A 26084-nucleotide genomic window follows, 5' to 3' on the forward strand; every position below is an offset into this window, starting at 1 on the left:
ATTTTTCCATTAAAAGAACTCTTATACTGATGGAGATGGGAGGAACAAATGAAATGCTAGCAGCTAAACCTTAATTAATGTTGTGTCCTTTCCAGTTTTTAAGAAAAGGAAGGAAGGAAGGAAGGAAGGAAGGAAGGAAGGAAGGAAGGAAGGAAGGAAGGAAGGAAGGAAGGAAGGAAGGAAGGAAGGAAGGAAAAAGAAGTTATAATATAAGGTGTTTGGTTTATGTAAAAATAGAGTCACAACTTTGGTTCCAGAGAAGCAGCATTCATAAGAGAACAATAGACAACCTAGTGGGGCCATAAACACCTCAACTTTGTATGCCATTATTATACAGCTCCTCAGTTAATTAATTGCCCAGTTAATTTCTATTCTGCATCTGAAACAGAAGTCAGAAGGAGTCTGGTAGCACTTTTTCAGACTTAACAAATTTTATTAAAAAGCATAAACTACATGAAAGCTTATGCCTTTTAATGAAATTTGTTAGCCTGGAGAGGTGCTACCAAACTCCTGATTTTTGGCTATGATAGATTAACAGCTCTCCTCATATAGGAAACTATGGTTATCAGGATCAGAATGAATCAGGAAATTAATCCTTTTTATCATTTATTTTAGTAGTATCACTCTGCTTTTGGAATCCAATTGACCCTATTAAAGTTCCAACTGGAAATAAAGAGGTATAATTTTAACATGACCTGATTGATTATACAGAATATATGGTATTCCCAAGAGTCTTGTCCAACACCGGCATTCAAAAGCATCAAGACTCTCTTTTCTAAAAATGATTCTAGTTTAACTTAAACTTGTTTGTTTGTTTTATTTAGTCAATTTGTAGGCTGCCTCAATCACTGTAGCAGCTCTAGGCATCATTTTAAAAGCAAAAGCAAAACAGAAAATGTTCCATACTAAGTTTAGCACCTTACATTGGGGAAACAACAAGTACAAATACGAACCAGTCAGTCCCAAAAGTGGGGTCACAATTCTCCCTGCTGTCCCATGGTTTGCTGAAAGAGCCAGGTCTTCCAGGTTTTCTGAAACTTAGCAGAACTGGGGCTCTGGGGACTTTGGGGGGACTGCTGTGCCAGAGGCAAGAGTGGCCACAGAGAAGACCTGTGTCCAAGGTCCCCTGAACTAGAATTGTTTTAATGGTGGGACTTGGAGCATTCTGAGTCTGCCAGAATTTACTAAGCAGACAAAAGCAATCAGAGAAGAGAAATATAAATGTTATTGGTCTGTAATTAAAATTTAGGCTAACATAAAAATAGATTCCAACTGACTTTCCCTCTCCTCAGCCTTTATGGATACACAGAAAAGCACTCACCAAAAGCAAGGAACTCTGTCAGGGAAAATCAGTGTAATGATTGTAATTATTTTTTCCCATGCACACAAGGCTCTATGGAAAAACAGTGCTTAGGGAGACTCCCCCCTCCCCATTTTTCTCTTAGCTCAGTAATTTAAAAAGTAGAGAGTTTATTCAAAATGTTGGATTGGGGGAGGAAAGGTGCAATTTAAGCCAAGTGCTAAGCAGTTGGTGTTTAAGGCAGTCTCCTTCTGAGAGCCGGTTTCATTGAAAGGAAAGGAATCAGCTGAAGCAACCCTTCAAAGCATCGTGGATGCTTTGAAGCCATGGCTCCCTGGTGTAAAGCTGGAGGGGGCATTTGTCCTGTGGTTGGAAAGGAAACTCATTTTCATTAACGTACCCAGGATTTTCTATATTCACTTACCAACATATGGTGCCTTCCAGATGTGTTGGACTCCTGCTGAAATGGTGGTAGAGGAGGATGGAATTGCAGTCATCTGCAGATAAACAACTGAGAATATTGACATCAGCTCTTTATCATCTGTGAATTTTTTTATTATCTGCCATCTTGCTACTCATGATGGGACTGATTGAACCTGGGACATTTTGTATGCAGAGCTGATCCTCTCTGTCCCCCTCTTTTGCTTGTCCCTGAAGAGCCATTGCCAGCCCTACTGAATCAAATGGACAAATAATGTGCTGTAGCATAAGACAGATGTCTCTATGAGTGGGCTAAAGACATGTGATGCAGAGCTCATATTTTACTTCTCAAGTACCTTGAATCTTGCTGAGAGCTCCAGCAGTGCAATACCAGTGACTTCATGGTGGCAACTTTTGGGTAAAGGAAACCATTGACGTGATCTCGGCTGTCTGTAATGCCACTGTGATGGAGAGAGTATCACAGTTTCCAGCCTGGCAGTGACACCAAGAGACAATGTGGTTCCATCAGCCCTAGAACCTGGGTTTGGCACCTCCATCTAAACAGTTCATTTTTCAATTGCAGACTGAGCTCCATTTAGACTGTCTATTCCTGCCTGTCCACCACCTGCCTCTTGCCTCCAGGGTATCATGTTTAGTATTTGCATGCAGAAAATGTTTGGTTTACTTCCTGGCACCTCTAGTTAAAATATTTCCAGAAACAAGACTGTAAAAGCACTGTGCTCACCTATGAAAGAAGTGATGAAATAGGAAAAATAAATTACATACTCTTTCTCCCCCTGTCTTCTGGTGTTTGCCCAAGTTGGGAAGATGCAGACTCTGTCTTTGTGTTGGAAGAATATAGATCTCACTAGAGGAGAAATGCTGCATTCTTAAGAGATTGTGACAAAAGCCACAACATTCAGCTTCTGAGAAGCCCAGCTTTTAGAGAACAAAAACACATTTATTTCCCTCATGGTAAGTGTGGTGCACTTGTGGCAGGGCCTGAAAAGATGTTGTTGAATAATGTTTTGAGAAGTCGGGGAAGTGGAGGGTCTTGCCCCACCTTGTAGGTTGCAAAAGGTGACTAGCCCAATCTTTTCTAACTGGTACTATCCAGATAAGATTGCAACTCTCAGAAATTCCTGTCGTCCAGGAGCTTGGAAATTTTGCAAATTGCAGGGCGAAGATACATGGAAGGAATTGGGTTAGGAAGACTGAACTAGCTTAGGGCCAGTAAGAGAACTCATGGAGATTGTCATTTTTCTATAACCTGTAAGATTATTTTTGTCTTGTTTGCAGTACAGTAGTATGGTCACCTTACCCTAGAATTATGACTTTTTTGTCTTGAGAAATGTATACCATACTCTGAATATGGCATATAACATGATTTTCTATCCCTTACAACAGGGAGATTGGTCTGTTATAGGTTTAGCAACTGGAAATTCCAAATGGGGAATATTTAAGCTTGCATTTCATTTTGCATTTAAAATCAATGGAATATAAAGTGCTCGAAAGAAAAGAGAGAAGAAAGAGCTTAAGCTCTAAAACCTCGGTTTATGAAGAGCTTAAGGATATATATGTAGTGCTATAATATTCAACAGATTTTTTAGAGTGCATTCATAGTAAGATTAATAATTATCCTTTACTGGTTTTTGGAATCTTATTATTAGAAAATATTACTATATTCTCCTTTCTTTTAAAGTTACAGTTAGGGTTACAACCATCTTCTGAGTGCCAAATCCACCCTCTCAACCCAATCTGTGGCTTGTATAAAAATACAAATTTATTCTTCCATGCAAAAATCTGTACCAAAGTATTTATTACGGCAATGTTATTATGACAGTTAGTATGATGATAATGATGATGATGGCTTGATATCTTGATACAATATTATAAGGGTCTCCTTATATTTATTTATTGTTAAATCGATCCTAAAAGCAGTTATGGAGAGAAGAGAAAACTGTATCAGGCATACAAAGTCTCTGGAGATCTTTTCAAACGTCATTTTTGCTTCCATGTGGACAAAAACAGAATGACACCGTGTATTTGGTAGCCCAGATAGGCTTTGAGAGGGAGGTAGTCAGTTTTGAGTTTTGATTAGGACAGGAATAGGTCAGTGGGCAGAATAAATGCTATGCTTGGAGAAATCTGCTTAGCTAAGAGTTTGATAGAAGAGAATGGAAAAGCATGTTCTCTGTGTGAGGTTCTAGACAGCCAGTGCCAATCCCAGATACAGGAAATGAGGCATTTCATGTGGCTCTACACCAATTAGTGGGACAGAGACTTCTTCCTGATGCAACCGCCAGCTTCAGAGGAGGATTTTCTCAGGAGTCTATCAGAGAGGAAGGGGAGAAATGATCCAGATAACTATCTACCCCATCAGTTGATGTTTTTGCATTGTAAAAATAAAAACCCATCATCTTAATGCAAAAGTGAATTGAATGTCATTGGAAGTTTGACCCTCAAAGTGGAGATATTGGATGGGATGGGCAAAAAGTATATGCCGGCTTCTTCCATTCCGGTGTTTCAGCTGAATCTTTGCTTGCAGACTGTTAATATTTTGACAGAATACTTTAGAGGACTGCATCCATTTAATCTGAATAACTGCATTAATATTTATTAGCTCCATGTTGCAGATGGAGATTTGAGGCTTAGAGACAGTAGTAAGACACTATTCTGAATTCATAGTAGAAGTAACACTTGAAACAGGAAATTTAGTCATTTATAAGCAATCTCTTTGCTGCTAAATTAAAGGTAAAAGTCTGGTAACTACATGGACATACCAAGTTTTTTTTTTCTTGCTTTCATGTCAATAATACAGAATTGATTTGCTATTGCATTCTTCTGAGATGTTTTTTCACCTCCAATATAGTCTGCAGACTTGGGATTTCCTTGTCCCAAGTAATAGCCAAATGTGACCCCACATAACCTTTTTCAAGATCAGCCAAGGCAGCCAAATGCTTCCAGTAGCTGGAATACAGCACGAGGAAGCCAAGTATTCAGAATGGACTTGGGATTCTACTAACGAAGTACTATGGTTTTTAGTATGTTATGTGGTTCGGCTCCCCCATTTTTGTGTGGCAGGTTGATAGAGGAAAAAGAAGCGGAAGAGCAGCCAATGTGAATTGCAGCCAATTTATGCGCAAGCAGTATACACCTATGATCCTTGATTGTGCAAGCAACCCAAGCAAGTCTGCCAATGGGGCTGCATGTGATTTGGGGATCACATTCCAAGATTACTTACTATAACCTATTGGATATTGGATTCTCACTTCTCAGACTAAGAATTTTTGTTAAAGCTGCTTAAAAGTGCACACTTTGGATTGCATGATGCAACTTAGGGTAGTATCAATCAATTCAATTTATTACGGCCGTAGACCAGTACAAGCAGAGTGCTCTGTGAATCTATCTATCTAAATAGATAATAAACAAAATTTAAGACAAAGTTAAAATACATTTATAAAACAACCTAATTAGCATCTATAAGTGAGGTCCAGGATGCAGTCTATATTTAAATTATAAAATAGACACTAAAATTATATAAAGTATAATAACATCTAAAATTACAAAAACAAAGTGAAAATAACTAAAATTAAAGTGAATTTCAGTTACATAGAATACGTTTAGAAGCCATGCTTCTCCTTCTACGTACATCCTAACTGAAGGAGACTATGACTACTTTCATTTGGACTGCCTGTATCTTCATTGAGAAGATTGTCCTTATTTCTAGACCACTGCAGACTGCCAAAGTCCCAGTGCTTTGCTTGGTGTCTTTGTGTACTCTGCAGTACATCCTGTCCTATACCATTTTCTGAAACAATCTGTATTAGTCAACTGTTTGCCTGTCAGTTTGTATTGGAATGTCTTATATTGTAAGGGACTTGCTTTGCACATATATTGCAGAGTAGAAGAATCTCTCAACAAATTCAGCAAAATAGTTATTAGCTGGAGCAGTAGTTGGTCACAATGCCAAAAGGGGGGGGGGGGATGAAGGGTTCATAAGAAAACAGCAACTGGCATTTATATGAATGGAGAGTTAGTGTTATTTCCATCTGGGAGCAATGGCAGTTGTAGTCTGGGAACCCTAAATTGGAAATTGGTGTTTTGGTGTGAAAAGAACAATCTGGAGCAAGCATCAGGCTTGGTCATCTGTCCCTTCTATTGCTGGAAGGCTTCAGAAGCTTCTTTTCCTTCTTTAGATTATAGTTTATTGGCCATCAGATTCCAGAACATCTGTGGTTAATCTTGCTTGTTTGAAACAAACTTCAAATGGTAGGTTATGACAGTAGCTTGCTTTAACAAGTTGATAAATTCTAAATTTGGTGCATTAGAAAAGAGAGGAATACGAATGCACAAAGCCCAAACTCTCTGTGGTATGTTTTTGTCACCCTAAACAGTGCTGCTTGTTTGAGCATGGGCTCTATTTTATCCCCTTCTCTCCTCATTTACTTTTTTTTAATAATAATTTTATTAAACTTTACAGTTAAACAGACAAAAACTAATGCAAACTACAAAAAAAAGAATAAGAAGAAAAAATAGAAAAAAAGAATAATATAGAAAGAAAAATAGAAAAGAAAAAAAATAAGAATGTTGCAAAGAAAAAGAAAAGAAATATATAAAGAAGTAACTTCCCCCTTCATCACAACAAGTATAAACAATTTTAACAACTTGTCATCTTCTCTTAAAATACAACAAATTATCTCTTCATCCCGTATCTCCTCTCTTATCTATAAACAGATCCTTAAAATCTCATCATTCAGTCCTGGTCAGCAAAAAGTCCATTGTGTTACCAGAAATAACAACTTATCTATTTTAACTTTGATCAAATAAACCAACTTTATATTCCTTCCTTTTACCTTTAACAACTTGATCTTTAATCCCTTCAAATAATGTCCTAGAGCTTGTTTTCTTTTCATTTTTTCTTTCTCCCTTCTCACAAAATCCTCCAGAAATTTAACAATTCTCTTTTGTAAATCCAGTATAAGAAAGTTATCCAAATCATCCTTTTGGTTTGCCATTTGTATATTCCTTTTAATTATTAAGACATCAGCTGGTTTCATTTGTATATCCAGTGTAACATCTTTTTCCACATCATTCTTGTAGCTTGTCATTTTTAAATTTACTTTCAAATCAGACTCAGCCTTATCTGGTAAAACTAGTTCCTCTTCCAAAACATCTTTTAAAGACAGTTTATCTATAATGGCAGACACTTTTAAGATTAACTTCTGGATCCATTGCTCACAAATATCCTCCAATACACCCAATGTTAAAGTATTTTGCTCCAGTCTGTGTTAGTAAATCAAATTTAAGTGTTCTTCTCCTTTAATTGTAATCTTTAGCTCCTTCTGGTTCCTTCTAGCATCCAATGTTCAAATTTCCATCCTCTCATGTTTTCTTTTAAGAATGCTAAAACAACAGCATTTTCCCACATGAAGGATTCTTATGATTAATTTCAAAATCTTATTTCAAATCCATCTGGACTCTTAGTCTGTTTATAATTTTCCAAAATCAATGTTCTAATCACCCTTTTGCTGTTTATCCCCCAAAAAGAGGGGTTTTTTCCATGTCCTTAAACTTATCTTTAGAACTTCTTTTGCGAAGGATTAAAGGAAGCTCACCCAGTGTGTGTGGTAAGACTTGTTGATCAAAATGTTCTTAATAGTTGAAAAGCAGTTAAGAAGCAATTTCCAAAAGTGTTTAAGAAATGAGGCTCTGCAGAACTTTGTGTCCATACAGGCTACTTTGCAGCTGTGAGCTTGGTGGAAATCCCTCGACTTCCAGCTGCTCAACTCATGAGCCAACTGCAGAAATCTCAGTTTCTGCAGTTTACTCATGAGGAGTAGCTATCTGGAGCACAGGTGGGCAATCTCACGCTCTCTCCTTTATCCAGAGAGGCTTGGCTGGCCAGAAATCTCCCTCTGGTTGTCAGTCTCACTGCAATGCTGTCTCTGCTCCTCCGGAGATATCTAGTTTGCTATGAATCCTCACTGGAAGTCCCTCTTCCCTCCTCATTTCTTGCGTGGATTGTAATATTAGAGATATTGCCTCTTATTTTAATAATATCCATTTTTTACTTTCTGTAAGAAGGAAGAAAAATGCATTCATTTGGGGGAAAAAAATTCTGCAGTGGTTTACCTTGATGTTTATAGGGCTTAAAATGGGAAATTATGTAGTAGTTTAAATACTTTTGTTTTTACAGGGGATTATTTTCTAGTCAAGCATTTCACTGCTCTGGTTTGCGTATTTAGGGCTCATCATTTTACTCATCTGTTGACCTGGGGTTGGTTGTAGTTGTTTTCATAAGTCTGACATCAAACTATCTGCTCTGAAACCTGAAGGTTCCTAAGTTGTTTGACTGTGTATTTTCCTCTATACTAAACTTCAGGGTGAGTTTGCAAATTGTGTTGGGTGCTCCTTCTCCTTTTACAATGGCTCATTAAAATGCTTATTTTGGGTCTGGTTGCAAGTTCAGGCACGAGGAATGGCTGTTGGAAATCACTGAGTCACCATTTCAGAGAACCCTATTTTCAGAATATTTTAATTGTTGCAAGTGTTACACGTGGTGTGTGAGGCTTATATTTACATTTAGCCGTCATGATTTTTTAAAAAGAAGAATAAGAGGGAGCTTTTTATAGAAGGCATGTGATGGAGTGACTTGAACTTCAGCAGACCTTTTTGGAATTGTTATAAAAGGAATGACAAACAAAACTCCTAGATCCGCAATCTTTGAACAAAGAATTGTTAAAAAACATGAGTTTCTATGGAAAACAAGTACTGACTTTCTTCAGCAGAGTAGACCTTGGGCTTGCTGAGTTAACTTTTTATTTGAATTACAAAATGATGGCGAAGGGATATGAGCCATGACTTGGGACAACCCACATATGCAAGTATCAAACTGTTTTTGACATGGTACAAGTACAAGGATTCTAACACAGTACCCTAAAATTGTCCTGAAGAACTTTTAAGGCAGTTGAGAAATACTTGTGTTTTTATGCATGAGCATGTATTTGAGGCAAAACTGTTTGCAGCACAATGTCGGCAAGCTATTTTATTTGCTCTTAAAAGTCAATTATTTAATTAAATCTTTGCAAAACAATGAAATATCAGGGATCAGAATGCCTTGCTGTCTACAGTATTGCAAATATATAGCTCTATCAATACATCCCTACCGCCATCTGATTTTGCCAGTTTTGGATTTGTAAAGATGGGCTGATTTAAGATGAGTAGGTGTGATTCCCCTCTTGGAAGCCTTTGTGAAGCTCATATTTTCTGAATGTACTTATTTATCAGTATTATCTGTGGTCAAATAACCTTCCTCCCCCTCTTCATCATTTGGCTTGTTGTTTTTTAGGGTCTAAATTAGTTTCTCAACCTTGGCAACTTTAAGATGTGTGGACTTCAGTTCCCAGAGTTCTGGGAGTTGAAGTCCACACGTCTTAAATTTGCCAAGGTTGAGAAACACTGGTCTAAAAGTTAGGAATGCCTACAAGTGCATCAGCGTGTACATACTCCAGAGCAGCCTTCCCCAGCATGATGTCCCCTAGATGTTGAGATTACGATTCCCATAATCCATATGCAGTGGTTTATATGCTCACTAGAGACAATGACAATTGCAGATCCAGTGCATCTGGAAACCATCATGTGGAGAAAGCTGGTTTAGAACATGCATAGGGAACACGGTATCTCTTGGACATTTTGAGATTACAGTTCTTATAAGATACAGCAAGTATGGTCTCTGATTATGTATTTTGGAAATTGTAATCCAAAATATTTTTGCTATAGAGAATGCTTTAGGATTTCAACCCCTTGAGGAGTAAATGCATCTTGACTCAAGATGTAAATTCATATGGACTTTAAAAAAAAATAGCGTATTGTTCTTTTCTCTGAAATAATATGTGAATCTGAAGCTTGGCCATTAGGATGTTCTAACTTCTAACACAAACATACCCAATCATGCTGTTCATACTGTTTAACTAAATTGCAATTCAAAACTTGTGCAATTCAAAATGTGTATCTTCACAGTGATTTGGTTGCTTTAGGTGAGCCAGGTTTTGGCCACAACATAAGAATGGGAAGAAAGTTTATGAAATCTGATCAGGCTAAAGGATGAAGTCCTATTTATTTAAAAGAGCAAACAAGCAAAAGGTGAAAAGATTAAGAAAAAAATAAAAATTGGTACAGAAATATAATATCTGTAAGTGGACAAAGGAATTACAAAAATAATAGTGTTCAGTGTATCTTTGATTAAAAATTAACCATAGAAAACATTAATTTACATTTAACTACATTAAGTTATTTGAACAGGGTAAGTAAGAATTTAAATCTCTGAGCTATGTGCCAAAATCTCCACTATTTGTTGTTGAAAAATACAAAAGAAAAAGGAAGAGGAGAAAAAAGCAAAAACTACTGAAACAGTGTTTTTCAACCTTGGGAACTTTAAGATGCGTGGACTTTAACTCCCAGAATTCCCCAACCAGCAAAGTCCATGCATCTTAAAGTTCCCAAGGTTGAGAAACACTGTACTAAAACAATATAGATAGATAATAGTTTCTAACTTCCCCTGACTAATGTACAAGCATGGAGGTCCTTATCTGTAGCTGTGCCTGCTCTTTGGAACAGTCTCCTAGTTGCGATCAGGTCCCTCGAAGGCTTTGTTATGGGCGGTGCTAAAGATGGATCAATTGTAGACGGAGTGGTTGCCATTTGAGTTTTGTGTTTATTTTTCATTTTCTTTGGGGGGATGACTATTGATTAATTTATATATTATTTATATTTACTGTGGACATTTTGTGGTCTGTATATTTGTTGGTTAACCTCCAGGAGTCCTCGTAGATTACAGTCCCTACCAATTTGAATAAAGAAATAGAGTTTAGCTCCAGGCAGAGCTTAGGGCTCAGCCACCCATTCAAAAGAGGTGCTTCACAACTGTTCATGTAAGTGAACCCCTCACCCAGCATATTAAATTTGGTGGCTGGATCCCTCCGAAGATTTCCACAGTGTCTTTGAAGGCTCTTCTGGGCTGACTGCACAGACAACATTTCTACTCATATCACCAAAAAACCCAAAACAATTGTGGATGTGCATGCAAACAACCAGGGACAGCTTTCCAAAGGAAGGGTGCTTCGCTCATGTGAGTGTAATTTCAAATGCTTTCCACAGCAATGGGGGGCATATGGGATTACAGTTAACTTAGATCAGTGTTTCTCAATCTTGGCAGCTTAAAGATGTGTGGACTTCAACACTCAGAATTCCCCAGCCAGCATGCTGGCTGGGGAATTCTGGGAGTTGAAGTCCACACATCTTCAAGCTCTCAAGGTTGAGAAACTTTGACTTAGATGTTCTCTGCATGGGTATCCACAGGGTGTGGGGAACAAAATACTGAAATGTTCACAATGTTGTGATGCAGTCTCCACCACTTTAGTACATGGATTGTGATGTCCCATCATATACATGAGGGGAGGAGCTTATGTTGCAACATCACAACATTTGTTGCATTGTTCAGACAAACCTATCAGATTGTACAAAAGCCAGTTTCTTTGCACTGAAATCCTGAACGCATATCCAAGTCTAATTCTCAGCATCCACACTTGGTCTTATCTTTCAGGTTATTGTCAAATTATTACTAACAGGGGATGCACTGATGATGGTCTTTTTATTTCCAAGGCATATTTGACCATTTCTCCCTCTCATTTCTCTTCCCTTACAGGTGGATTTAGAACCTGAAGGGAAAGTATTTATAGCAATAACCCTCTCAGGCAGCTTCACTGAAGGTAAGAGGAATACTGTGCCTTTTCTCTGTGGTCTGGCAGTTGTTATTATTAGTACTTCTACACACCAGAGCATCCCATTAAACTCCAGTTGCAGCAGATGGAAACGTTGAATACAACAGAGGAATGCTGTAACTGCCAAATGGTGTTTTGTTGGAAAGGAGAAGAAGGTTGCACTCGACATCTTCAGTAACCCTTTGGATGGGCTCAGAACGCTGAGCCTTATCCTCGTAATAGGATAGCTGAGACTGAGGAACAGTGGTTGGCCAAGATCACCAAGCAGGTTTATAATTCAGAGGAAGATTTGAACTAGGGACTTGGCTGCTCACATACCTAGCTGTCGGTTTCCCTCTTAGCTGGCCTTTTTGAAACTTCCCAGCAAGCCACATGGTATGGTTAGTTAAGAATCTTTATTGTACCCTAGACTGAAGTCATAGCAACATTTTTGTACAGGTAGTCCCCCAGTTAAGAACGCCTGGTTTACAGACATCCCATAGTTAAGGATGGAGCCTATTGTAGCAAAATCCGAGTTAAATACACAATGATTCGAGTTAAATACACAATGGTTCGAGTTCATTACACAATGCTATTTATACAGTATTATATAACGATACTGTTCTGGCTTACATACAAATTTGACTTAAGGACAGACCGTGGGGACGGAACTCATTCTTCAACTGGGGAGTACCTGTACTGCCAAAACGAGATTGCACTACTGTCGTATACCCTCTTCAGTGCTTCTTTCTCCCACCTTCTCCAGAACTTAACAGACACATTGCATTGTATTTCTCATGCTTCATTCAAAATTGCAATTGAGAGGAGAGCTCCGACATAATTTTTATTTTTCCTTCTATTTTCTATAGTACATCCTGGACAGGAAGGGACAAACTTTTACAAAGAAAAGAAGTAGATAGGCTGGGGTGCTCAAGGACAGCCTGAATGTCATTATTAAAAATAGCTAGAGGTAGTGTTTTTATAAGGAAAAAACCCCCCACAGCTATAATATAGGAATGGCATTGAATTAAAAGATTTTGCCCAAACCATGAATTCTGAATGTGAATCCAACTTTGGGGAAGAGGATTTCTACTTCCATTCTTCTGCATGTGGGAGCCAGTGGGGGAGAGGAAGAAGATATAAACAATGTGTAACCAGAGAAACCTGTATTACAGTCTGGTTTCCCGTGCCATGTAGAAATCTCACTACAGTATGCAACTGTGTCAACCTGGGCTGGGGCCTCTTTGGAACTGGGTTCCTTGGGGAGAATCCAGACTGTTGCAGGAGAAGAAAGTTAGTGACTCAGGAGGGAAGCATTGCAGCTTTGTAAAGGCACAGGAGTAGGTGGTGCTGTTTTCAGTTCCATTATAAGCCCAACCTTTCACCATGATTGTTGAAGAAAGCTGTTGAGTTGCTGGTTGAAAATGAATCTTTGTGCATGCCATTCAATTCTATGGGGATTGAAGGGTGTATAAAGAGATTGAGGAGTACTGAGTCATCTCAGTCTTCGACAAGGTTTTGGTTTCAGGCCATTGGCATCCTGGAACAGAAGCTAGTTGTCAATTTAAGCCCAAGATGAACTTGAACCCTGGGAGGATTCAAGATATAAAATAGGGATGCATGAACTGCAGATCCATAGTCTCCCTGCAGGAGCTATTGCTAATTGTAATGTTTATTACGATGGAAGGAAAAAATTACTAAAAAATACGTAAGGAGTAATACAGGAGGAGGAAAGTTAGACCCACGTTTGAAAATGCATGAAGCGGCCAGGGCTCTTGATCTTTCGTTTAGAAGCAAAAATGTGTGGTTGTGTGGTTATTCCAGGAAGGTGCTGCAAAGGAGAAGCAGCCTCTGCAGAAAGAGCTGTGCTGCTTTTGGGGGTAGGAGCTGCTGTTAAAAGAAAGAAAAACAAAACTGGTGTCCTGGTCACCTTGTACATTTTGCAATGTTAGGGGTTGGTTTTTTTAATGAAATGATGAATGCTAGCCATAATTTATTCTTGCTGTCCTTTGACCTGCCATGGGTCTGTTGGGAACAAAGTCTCAAATTTGCTCTCTTCTGAATTTGTAGGGAAATTCTTTACATCCCTAGTAAAAAAATAGAAATGGAAGACCAGACTATGTCAAGAACAGAATACATCACTAAAAAAAAAAAAAAGGAAAAAGGAAAAAGGGAATATAGTTTGCATGAAATTTGCCTGTACAAGTTTGTATGTATGGGTACCAAATGAGAAATCATTATTATTATGGAACAGAAATACAGACATCTTGCTCTGGTGGGGGAAAGGCTGCAAGTCAGGGTTGTCATCTTCAGTTTCATTCTGTAGATGGGCGATGCTGAAATCCAGACTTGTATCTGTCAGCTTTTCAAATAAAGAATAACACTTTAGAAGTAGGATGGTGGCCACCACAGAATAAAGTTGACTCTAAGTGACTGGGTTTTAACCAGAAGCCTAATTATTTCCTTCCGCTTCCTCTATAAATTCACCTATAAAACAATAAATGGATTCCAGGCACTTCAGTGTGGAAAAAGTAATAGGGTGAACCTGGAGACATTGGCAATAAGCAAAATTTGTCCTTGTTCCTAGCCTGGATGGCTTGGCGTCAACCCCCACCAACAGGGATCTTGCTGGCTAATTTGGTGTGCTGCTTGTGAGTACAGGACAGCGATGTGCAAGTTCTTGCAGGATTCCCTAAACACATCCATATATATCAGATCTCCTAAGGATGGGCATGTCAGCCCTTCCAGGTAGGCCAGATCAAGAAGCAGACACTGCAGGAATTCTAGGAATGCTACTTTATTGTTGTAGGGTATATGAGCAGTATCTTGAAAACCTGTCCAAGTTGCTCTCTGTTCCATCTTATACCAAACAAAATCAAGGCGGGGTTATTTTGAGTTTTTTTTCTCATACTTCCTTCTCTCTTTGAACTATGCAATTTCTTCTCCAAACCCTCATAATGGCTCACTCTTTCCTTTCCCCCTTGACAGATTTCTTGTTCCATCCCAAAGATCAACTCCAAATTCCTTCACAGGGCATTATTGTCAATAAGAACAGTGGTTGCCCTTCACATCCTTCGCCAGGAATGGTCTGCAGCATTAATTAGATTCTGCTGTTGCTGAAACTTGCTCATGTTCATTGTCCTAGCCCTGGTCTTTTGGAATTTAATAGGGCCTTTTTAAATGAGGGCAATTGCCCTGGGCCTCCCACGTGGTGGTGGCCTGTCTGAAGTATAAGTCAGCATCAGATGGATCAAAAATTTTCATTCAACGAATCAGACAAAATATAATGGCAAATTATTTCAATATTTGTGGTTTCCAACCCTTACTAGGCTGTTATTTTCAATGACAAAGTTAATGGAGGAAAAAAAAAATCAAGATAGGATGTGTCAAGAAGAAAGTGGGGGGTGGTGGTGAGTGTTCAAGTGAATGATATGTCCCCAAGCCTCTCAGTGTCTTGGAAAGGTTCTGGGGCACCCAGTGCCAGTCTAAGTTCTTCAGCACCTGACTGTTCCTAGGGTGTCTCCTTTGTGGGGTTGCTGTGTATGATTTGGAGAGAGAGAAAACATTTCTCTTTCCTTCTAAAGAGAAGTGGAGTGCAAATTAAGTCACTGGACAGAAGGCCTTGAAGCCACATCAAGCACGTAAACCATGTGACCGTGTGGAAATAGGAAGTACGCACCATGTGGATGTTAAATAGCTGGTTTGAAGAACTGGAAGAAATTAATAATAGGATGTTTTTAAAAAAGAAAAAAGATCCAGGAATAGTTTTTTTTTTTAATTATTCCAGAGACTGGTTGAGTTTATTTCGTCAATAACAAAATTAACATAAGTCAAGATTTTTTTTAAATCAAGGAGACCCCTAATGAATATAATATAAAATATTTTGCATTTTTCTGTAGTATATTTGAATATTCAAAACACTTTACATGTAATAAAGATTGGAATTACTACTTCCTGAACTAAGGGGACCTTGCTGAGGCTTAGAGGAAGTGGCTTTGTCAATGGTGATCTAAGGCATTTTCGCACAGAAAAGAGTAAAACTGGCTCTTTATTGATTCATAATGCATCATGCCTATACTTAACAAGCTACTCATTTTGAGGAGGTGTGAGACCGAAGGAAAAGGCTATTAAAAATAAGATTATCTAGAAGGAGCAGACTAAAGGAAAGTCCGTGCAGTCTGGTGGGAACCCTGTTTTAGAATTTGCTAGCAGGTTAGCAGGGAGAAAGAAGTGGTGGCTACAGGAAACAGGATGTTGCAAAATAATGGAGGAAGCTAAAGATAAATTGCTTTGGGATAAACATGGGTGGAAAATTAAAGGAAAACAGCAATAGAGAAGTCATAACATTTGAATGACAGGCAGCAATTTATTCACTTGTTTAACTGCTCTCTTTGGGTGCCCAGGAACACTCCAGAGGGACAGGATCTTTAAAAACTTCACACGGAAACGCCAAAGGGCCATGCGCAGGAGAGTTCATCAAATCAACGGACACAAGTTTATGGCGACTTATTTGCGGCAACCTACATACTGCTCACACTGTCGGGAATTTATCTGGTATGCTTGAAATGAAAACAGGCCTGGATGAGAGCTTTCACCCAGGAAGTTGCTTCCATAACACCCTCCCCTCCTTTGCTAAGCATAAAGTTCCCTTTGAGTTGACCTCAACTCCTTGTGACTTTGTGGATACATCCATGTGGTTTCCCTGGCCACCGTACAGAAGTGATTTGCAATTGCCTTCTTCCAGGACGTGTGGTTACACCCTAGCTTAGTTTACAGCCCTGGCATTCCATGGAGTTCTCCCTTCAGGTACTAGCCAGGCCTGATCCTGCTTAATTTCTGAGCCCAGGTATTCAAAGCCAGGTGCTGCCACCTGCTGAGTTCAGCATGAACAGACAAAGCCCTAAACAAGTCAAGAGCAGGTTACCCGAAACAATAATTCTTCAGATCAAAAAGAGAGGCTACAAGGGAAGCAATGACTGACTTAAGTTATGATACTTTCATTGAAAGTGGCTTTCATAAAAGCTATGCAAATTATCAAATCTGCATCGGTAGAGTTGGAGGTAGTTTCCTATATGGGTGGAAGCAATGGAATCACTGTGGTAGAACATGATCTAAAGTTCAGAGTTCAACCCCAGAAAGTTGTAATTTTCATTAAAAAAAAAAAAGCAAACTCCTATAATTAAGATGATAGATATTATTCTCATCCTGTGGTTTTATTACTACCATTGTTTTTTTTTTAAGAAGCAATAATGTATAAAACAATTTTGGTTGGAGCAAACAAGTCAAGCCACTAATTTCACAATTGATAACTGTGTAGAATTAGCCATGGAGAGTCAGGAGCTTTAAACCCCTTTTCTCCCCATGGCATTCTCAGTCTAGATCAGTGTTTCTCAACCTTGGCAACTTTAAGATGTCTGGACTTCAACTCCCAGAATTCCCCAGCCAGCATGGGGAATGCTGGGGAGTGCTGGCTGGGGAATTCTGGGAGTTGAAGTCCAGACATCTTAAAGTTGCCAAGGTTGAGAAACACTGGTCTAGATTGAGCCCTTGCCTCTCTGTTTGCATTGGGAAAAGTTTCCCTTGGATTGCATAGAAGCGTTTTTTCTATTCAGTTGGCTAGGGGACCTGATGTGGCAAAAGAGGAGAGAAGGAGGCCAAACTTTAAAGCCCTCTACCATCCATGTTATGCTCCCAAGATGCCTCCAAAGTATATGCCAACACAATTGCATGCATATTTCCATCAAAAGTTAGCAATGCAGACTGTTTATTGAATTATATTTACAACATGCTAAATTGTTCCACTGGGAACAGTTTTGTGAAATGCTTTCCCTTTTTAAAACAAAGCAATGGGTGCATGTTTTCATAAATATGTTTCCATCACTTACATTGTTTGTTAGCTGAAAAAGGAAAATTGAATTGAAACTGTTTGTTGGAGTGGGCTGAACTATTTTGGGTGCCAGTCAGTCAGTGCAGTGTAGGGGCAACATTTATTACAAGTTATATAGATGTGTTCATACAGTTTGATCCTTAAAATAAAACCACACTGTGGCTGTAATCCAAAGCACATGTATTTCTAAATAAGCTACATCAAACCTAACAGGATTTCTATCTTGTGGAAAGGATTGGGTTGATAGGCTATGACAGATGCATATGTTCCTGAGATTAATCCCACTGAGATTTGTGGTACTTACTTCCTACTAAGAGATTGCACTGAATTTTATATGTATGTCTAAATCTCTATCGTAAAAGCAGGCAGCTTGTTTGAAAAGTGGTTCGAAAAATATTGTTTCTGTGCAAAGTTTGATTATAAATTTTACTCGGAGTCCATTTTGAGTTTTATTAATTTTGGAAATAAGATTCACTGTCTGAACTTGGATTTTATTTATTTTTAATTTATTTACAAAATGTTTATACTGCCCTAATCAATTGACTCTGGGCATTTAACAATGAAAACATGAAATAAACAATCTGTGAATGAAAACTCACACCCTCTAACTGGTCTTATGCAACTTTAAAAAATGCCCTTTAGAGCTTTTTGGAATGCCAAGAATGAAGGAGCATGTTCTACATCACGGGGGCAACCTTGCAGAAGGTTTTCCTTCTAGTTCACATCCCTTGAGCAAGCCTCCCTCGCTGTTTAAAATAGGAAGGCAGAATCATTTTGGGCAAGGCAGTCCTTGATGAAACCCAGTGTTGTGTCATACAGGGCTTTGTGAGTTATACCCAATACTTTAAACTGGGTGCAGCATTGCAAAATAAGTGCTATTCTGAAATAGGAGATTCTACCCACCAGCAATCTGGCCACTACATTCTGCATGAGCTGTAGCTTCTGAGTTGTCTTCAAAGGCAGACTCACAGTGCACTGCAGTAGTCAAGATGTGGTGGTAAAGGCATGAATTATCCTCAACAAGGCTTGCTGCTCCAGGCGGAGAAATAATTGGTGCACCAGTCTCAGTTGGTCAAAGTGTCCCTGATCCACAGCTTCCACCTGCTCTTCCAACACTAGCTATGAGTCCAGAACAAGCCCCAATCACCACCACTGGTACCAGTGTTTCTGGAATGTCTAAATGTTTCTGGATGAACAATAGCTTTGTCTTGGGGTTAAGCTGAGCTTGCTTCCCCCCATTTAGTTGATAGATATACATTCTGAACTTTGCAGCTGTCTCTCGGGCTTTGTTTTGCTCTTACATCAGATTACCTGACCTACTTTTTAAATGTTTGATCTCATTCTGAGTCATGTGTTGTCTCTGCTTTATCTTCAACAGGGGAGTATTTGGAAAGCAGGGATACCAGTGCCAAGGTACAGTGACTTATTGTTATGGTTACATTATGCATTATACAATTGTCATTCTCTCCTTTCTACATCATCTGTTTAAAATGAATGGGAGATTAGGAAAAACACTTCTTAGTGGATCACTAAATATTTTAAAAATTTCTCTGCCTTTCAGTCCCTGAAGGGTTAGTTTCCAATCCTGACCTTCTTTGCACATGCCCCAGTTTGTGTGAATCCTTCTTAAAATATAGTGACCAGCCTTACATATGCTATTCAAAGTAGGGTTCAACCAATGCAAAATAGAGTAGATTTTTTCCTGTGATTTGGAAACTGTTTGTCTGTTAATGCAGTCTAAAAGTGCAGTTGATTTTTACAGCCATGTTACGTTGCTGACTCCTATTTAGCTTATGATAAACTACAACTCCAAGATCTTTTTCACAACTAATTTTATCAAACCAGGTCTTGCTCAATCTATGATTTCTTTTTCCTGGATAAAGATCTCTGTTAATTCCATTCTGTTGTTATTACCCCATTTCTCTAGCCTATCAAATTATGTTTGAATTTTCTTTCAGTCTTCTAGATTATCTTGTGTGTCTGTGTGTCCATGCCTTGAAGTCAGTGTTGACTCCTGGCGACTGCCTGGACTAGTCCCTGCAGTTTTCTTGGCAAGATTTTCAGAAGTGGTTTGCCATTGCCTTCTTCTTCCTAGCGTAGAGAGCACATGCCTGGCCCAAAGTAACCCAGTTGGCTTCCATGTCTAAGGCAAGACTAGAACTTTCAGACTCCAAGTTTCTAGCTTGTTGCTTTAACTACATCAAATTGACTTTCTCTAGATGATCTATTCCTTCTAATTGTGTAGCATCTGCAAATTTGATAAGCCTCCCTTATCCAAATTGTTAATTAAAATATTGAAAATCCCAGTCTCAGTCTGAACCAATCAATACCTCACTCTAGTTTGAGGAGGAGGGGTAGTTTTCCAGCCAGGTCTGGATTTAGCTAGAATAAAATAAATGTTGACCTAACCCACAATCTATAAAAATTCTAGTCCATCTAAGAACTCATCTTACTTTTCAATATTAGTTTCTGATAGCTTTCTTTGTTTTTCTTTTTCTCTGCCTTCTTTTCCAGTTTGCACATGTGTTGTGCACAAGCGTTGTCACCATCTCATTGTTACAGCTTGCACATGCCAGAATAATAGAAACAAGATGGATATGAAGGTAAAGTCACAGTTACACATTTGGAGTTCTGCATGTTGTTAATTCCGGATCAAAGGGATTACGGGAATGCTTTTGGAAAAGCTATGAATTCTTACTAAAGACAAATAATATAATGTATCATTCCTTAGATAATATACTTTATCTGATGACGTTTGAAGTGTCCATGTGCCTCTCTTTACATGGTACTTAGCTCTGCTGGTTTTGTGCAAAATTGATCTGCCAATGCAAGGACTTAGTAGAGGCATCAGCCAATCAGTGCTAATAAATACAATATAAAATTTATTTATTTATTATTTTTTCTATGTAGCAAATTTATACGGCCACCCATCTCACATAACGTGACTCTCGGTGGCATACAAACACAGCCACGATTAAAACAATGTAACCAAATGCAGAGAAAGATAATGTTCTGCTATCCCATTTTATTTATAGCTTTTAGACCCTACCATAATTGGTTAACTTAACTCAGTGTTAGAAGAAATTATTCAGCACCATAGGTTTTTCGATTTTATACTTGAGATTCTCTTAAATCCAAGAAGTCCTGTATTTCTCCCCTGTCTGTTTTTAAACACCATTTCTGTTTTGCAAAGAAGTGAGCAATCCTTATGTTTTGTGAGCATACTGTGTTCTTGTATCTGACCTCTTGATCTTGAAATGGAATAAAAGGTCTGAGAAGACATTGTACACTAGCTTCTCTCCTCATGCACTGAAAACAGTGGGGTATGACTTGGTCAGGAAGAACCTCAGACGATGAATACATTGGATATGGACCACCAAATTGAACACAGCCTCATTCCTCCTGATGTCTTTTTGGGCAACCAGGTTACCAGTCATAAGCCTAGTACATAGCTTAATCTGACCACCATGCCAAAATTTCAGAGCTCTCAAGCTTGCACACTGTAATGTTCTGCAAATTCTGGAAGGCAGAATTTCCAGAAAATCCCATATAATGAATGCCTTTCTCACATTCATGTAAGTTAGGAGCTATTGAAACAATATCCCACATTGTCAATCTTATCAAGATCAGCAACACAAATTTATCACACCTTCATTAACTTGATACCCAGGTCATAATGACTCTTTTTACCTCAATTACCTTTTAGCTGATCTCAGCAATACACTGTCTTATAATATCGCCAAGTTTTGTTCAATAGCCAGCAAGATTCACTGACAACATTTTGACTTGATTAAACCTGCTCCAAGTTCAGTAATAACAATGCCTGTTTATCTGTTCTACCTATATTTATTATGGTCTCTTGGTACTTACTACTAATAGCCTCAGCGTTCAAAGTAGTTTATTTGTATTAAGAAAATATCACCCATGCTGGCAAATGTTCATTTTATCTTTTTTATTTTATTTTGTTTTATTTATTTTATCTTTTAATCTTATATTATTTCTATGTCTTACATTATGTATGGCTGGTCAATGATTGCTGGCTGGGGAATTCTGGGAGTTGAAGTCCACACATCTTAAAGTTGTCAAGGTTGAGAAACATTGCTCTAAGGCAAACCTAGCCTGACTCTCCCTTTTCTTCCTTACCTGTCAAATGGGGGAAATACCTTTTGCCATCCAGCTCGCTTCAAGAACTGCAAACTGAAAAATAAGTATTAGTCAACCATTTTTTTTTTATCACTTATCCTCAACGTTTCTTCTTTTGCTGCTTTTTCTTCCTCAGATTTCTGAGCAAAGATTTGGAATCAATCTCCCGCACAAGTTCAGAATCCACAATTACAAAGTGCCAACCTTTTGTGATCATTGCGGCTCCCTCCTTTGGGGAATCCTGCGACAGGGGCTACAGTGTAAAAGTAAGGTGAAAGGCTGCACAAAGCCAAGACTTCTTCTCTGTGGAATTGGTTTAGTTTACCTGGCCTGAACTGGGGGGAGGCACACTTTTTGATGCATCACTAAAATAGACTGCATCCCCCCCCCATTTGCACAAACTTTGCATGTACTAGTTTTTTTACCTATAGTGCACAGTTGAAATATGACAACATGATTATGCACATTTGTATTTGTAACCCGCTTTGACTCGCTGTTCAATGTTTGGTAAGATTTTTTAAGAATAAAAAAGCTAATTAAAAAAGAAAAGAAATTCCTAAGATTTGGATATAAATGTAGTACATTTCATTTGGAGAAGATTAAGGAGAGAAACAAAATAGGCCTGCAGTATCAGAGGCTGCACTGCAGGTAGATCGTATCTGGCTCCTAATATTCTAGAGCACGAATAGGCAATGTTTCAGTTGTCAGGGTGTATGTTTTTTTCTTTTTTTAAAGTGGAGGTGGCCAAGCGCCCTATTTGTCTTTTTTTTTAATAATAACTTTATTAAACTTTAAAAACAGAAAGATAAAAGCTAATAAGAACTAATAATTGAGAAAAAGAAGAAAAGAGTGTAAAGAGAAAGAAGGAAAGCAGAAGTGCAGAAAAAGAAAAAAAAAACAGAAACAGAAATACAAAAAAAAGAATGACTTTTGACTTCTTTTACAGTAGATATAAGTAAAACGTACATTAAACTCTTACTCTAAGATTAGAACTTAACATCCATTTTTTCTATTATCTGTTAATTTTACTAATCATCAAATCGATATGTCATAATTTCATTTTTTTCTGTTTTCCACAAAAAGTCCAAAAGGGGCTTCCAGTTAGCATTAAAATTAGTCAGTGTCTTTTCTCTAATCAGAGCTGTCAGTGTTGCCATCTCAGCTTGCTCCAACAACTTTACCATCCATTCTTCCATTGTAGGCAATATCGAGTCTTTCCATCTTGCCAAGGGCCCTATTTGGCAGAGCAGTCAGAAGGTAGCAAACTGAAGTAGGGAGTGTTGGGGTATCAGAATATCTGGGGAGAGCTAGGTTTTCCCCACTGGTGTATGACACATAAATAAAAACATATATGCCATTTGGCTTTTATTTAATTTCCTCTCCCAGTACAGGAAGTTGCAGCTAACTTTTCTTAGCAACTTGCTGCCTAAAATTACTGATCAAATTGCTGGGGGCTCCGGGGACTGCCGAAATACTCTTGTTCTGGAGGGTGTAGAACAGTGATGGCGAACATTTTTGGATTGGTGTGTCAAAAATTCGGAAAATACCTAACTTGACTCTGCTGGCATGGCACCCCCCCCAACAAAAGAGAAACAATACTTTACGTATTCATTTATTTTAAAAAAAATACAGTCCAATCATGTGTGGTGCTATGTATTATATAAAGAAATGTCAGATAATTATAAAAGTGAAATATGAGTAAAACAAACTCAGTTTCTTTGGTAACTCAAACAGGGAGAATAGTGGTTGTCGGGTGTTGGTGAATGTGGGTGTGTCACCCAAAACGTTGTGGGATGTCACCTTTGACATGCTTGTTATAGGTTCGCCATCACTGGTGTAGAATAAGGATAGAAATGGCAAGGAAGCAGATGTCAACTTCACTTTATTTCCATATTGTGTTTAATTAAGGTATATATTGATTTGCATGTTAAGTATGAGCTGTTCAAGCATGGAACAGGACCAGGGGAGGTTATGGATGATGAACTCTGAGCGATATTGTACTTACCTCCTGCACTGCAGATTCAGCATTAAACAGGGAAGGTAAAATGGTATTCATCAAACTGGTCTGCAACATACGTCCTGTGTTCGGTTAACAATTGTTAAATAAAACACAGTTGTTTGGATTCATAATTGTTCATGATTGAACACCCTGCATGAACCTTGTCCTGTGATGCAAATGGAGAGAATAAGGATTGGATTTCTCTCATGCATTCCCACGCTACAAGTGTGAAAGAATCAGCATTTTGTTCTTGTTCCAGTGTCGGCTCCTGACAGAAATAATGTTTGTTTGCTTTTGTTTTCACTTTCAGTGTGTAAAATAAATGTACATATTCGATGTGAATCCAATGTAGCGCCGAACTGTGGGGTGAATGCAGCAGAACTGGCCAAGACATTGGCATGTATGGGACTGCAACCGGGAAATATATCTCCAAATGGGGTAAGAGCTTTGTTTCCCCTCCCCCTCTTCCCCACATCCACATATGTTTATGTCCTCAAGCAATATGTCACCACAAGCATTCTGTGTACAATTATTCATCAATTCATTACACCACCAAGGGGATATCAAACACCCTTGTCTTTACATGATTACTCTTTACTCATTATTTATTGCTGAGCTAAGCATTCACTAAGCATTCCCTGTATTCTCATGCAGGGTTTACTTCCATTATATACTACTCTTGTTGCATTCAGCAACCAACCTTCAACTCCACACCTGTGTAAAACTTTCTGTAATTCAAGTCAATTCAGTTTATTATGCTATTTCTCTAAATCAACAAACATACAATACATTTTCCATTCATTCCTGTTTTTTTCTTTCGAAAGAGTAGTTCTACTCTCTAAAGCATGGGTGGATGAATCCAGGTCTCTCTCAATATTTTGCACTACAATTCCCATTAGGGCAAGCCAGTTTGATGTCCAAAACTTCAGGTGGGTGCGTGCTTGCCTCCTCCTGTTCATGCCATGTCTGAAGTGTTAAACTTCCTGACAGTTTTCATTTCCAAACCGAGTTTCTGAACTTCACAGGCATTGAGAAAATCTGTGGTAGTGGCTTGCAAAAAGCAACCCATGACTATTTAATCTTTGCAGAAATTAGTGTCAAGATCAACACTGAGACGCCAGAAAAAGGACAGCACAAAGGATGGCAGTGGAGTGGTGGAAGTCTCAGCCAGTAGGCTTAAAATTGAAGATCTAATATTCATCAGAGTGCTGGGAAAAGGCAGTTTTGGAAAGGTAACTGTTTTTGTGGACATTTGAAGTTTCCATACTGGTGTAACGTCTGGTCATTGAATTTCAAATTCATTCACGAATTTTCATGAAAAGAAGGCTTAGTTAGACAAGGCTGCATTCATATATTATGTTAATCTATAACCGTAGTTTGATTTTTGTCTTAACAAGTAGTGGCTTCTAAATTATTTCTTATGGCAGAAGTACAAAAAGTGAGTCCTGGCAGGATTTTTGTTTTGAACCATGACACCCACTGCTCAGCTCCTCCGCCTTCGTAAGAAATAGCATTACATAGTTGACTATAAGGACATAACATTCATTATGAGATACTACATCGGGTGCCTTTAAATCATGAACATGCTATCTGTTGTTTAAAGCTTCGGTAAACTTTAAATCAAAATGAACGATTTAAATACTTATTTACTTTTTTTTATACTTATTTATTTACATTTTATACTTATTTGTTCACATTGTTTTCAGGAATTTCTCAGTTGAGTCTTAGGCCTACTAGCTCTTCAAATGCAATCTCGACATGTCATTTGAAGGCTGATGTGGCCCTCAAGCCAAAGAAAGGTGCACACCCCTTGTTTCTAGCTTAGCATCATGTGCAGATTCAGCCAATGTGTCCCTTTATTCAGAGAGCCCCATCTAATGTAGCGTGACTTACTTCGGAACAAGTACATCTAGCACTGACCTGCTGGCAGTACAGCTTGTGCCTTGCTCTTTCTGAGATCCTTGTGTAATTATTTGTTTTGTTTTGCTTTAAACTAAAAATCCCGCTTTGTGGCAAATTTAGGTAATGCTGGCTAAAACAAAAGAGACAGGATATCTTTATGCCATCAAAGTGTTGAAGAAAGATGTAATTCTTCAAGATGATGACGTGGAATGTACTCTAACAGAGAAACGGATCCTGACTTTGGCAAGAAACCATCCATTCCTCACCCAGCTTTTCTGCTGTTTTCAGACTGCTGTAAGTATTCCTCACAACTTCAGCAGAGGCGAAGGCTTCTGGTGTTACCAACTGTAAATCATTGCCGCAATTCCCTTTTTTACTTTCTTAATGGTTTTTCTGTAGAAAGAAGAACGATTGAAGAAAATAGGAAGCTCACAAATGAAGGTCTATGAGTTCTCAGTGCAGTGAATAAGGCAAAGTAGTTGCACAGTGAGTCCTGTATGTTGAAAACATCAGCATGGTTAGAAAATAAAATACTTTCTGAAAAAAGAAGTATGTAAGACTTGTGATCTTGCAGTTTTTCTAGAATGAAAGTAGAATTACAGAATTGAAGAGTCTAGGGAGACCATCTAGTTCTTGTTTGATGCAAGAAATCCTGAGCTGGGATATCCCTGA

The 26084-nt window shown here is 38.4% G+C and overlaps 1 protein-coding gene across 1 annotated transcript in view; it reads left to right on the top strand.

Moving 5' to 3' along the window:
* PRKCH (protein kinase C eta) overlaps nucleotides 1-26084 on the top strand; it is a 100736-nt gene that overhangs the window by 23262 nt on the left and 51390 nt on the right. Inside the window, exons 2-9 of the mRNA XM_088149735.1 lie at nucleotides 11427-11490; nucleotides 15885-16035; nucleotides 18747-18781; nucleotides 19883-19971; nucleotides 21648-21777; nucleotides 23821-23948; nucleotides 24599-24742; nucleotides 25533-25706. Coding sequence (XP_088005861.1) covers nucleotides 11427-11490; nucleotides 15885-16035; nucleotides 18747-18781; nucleotides 19883-19971; nucleotides 21648-21777; nucleotides 23821-23948; nucleotides 24599-24742; nucleotides 25533-25706 — 915 coding nt within the window. The remainder of the gene's footprint in view (nucleotides 1-11426; nucleotides 11491-15884; nucleotides 16036-18746; nucleotides 18782-19882; nucleotides 19972-21647; nucleotides 21778-23820; nucleotides 23949-24598; nucleotides 24743-25532; nucleotides 25707-26084) is intronic.

This window comes from Python bivittatus, unplaced genomic scaffold (genome assembly GCF_059951505.1).
Source record: "Python bivittatus isolate LINGU-HERP-01145 unplaced genomic scaffold, Pbiv_v1 ctg000580_np1212, whole genome shotgun sequence".
In the NCBI taxonomy this organism is placed as follows: domain Eukaryota; kingdom Metazoa; phylum Chordata; class Lepidosauria; order Squamata; family Pythonidae; genus Python; species Python bivittatus.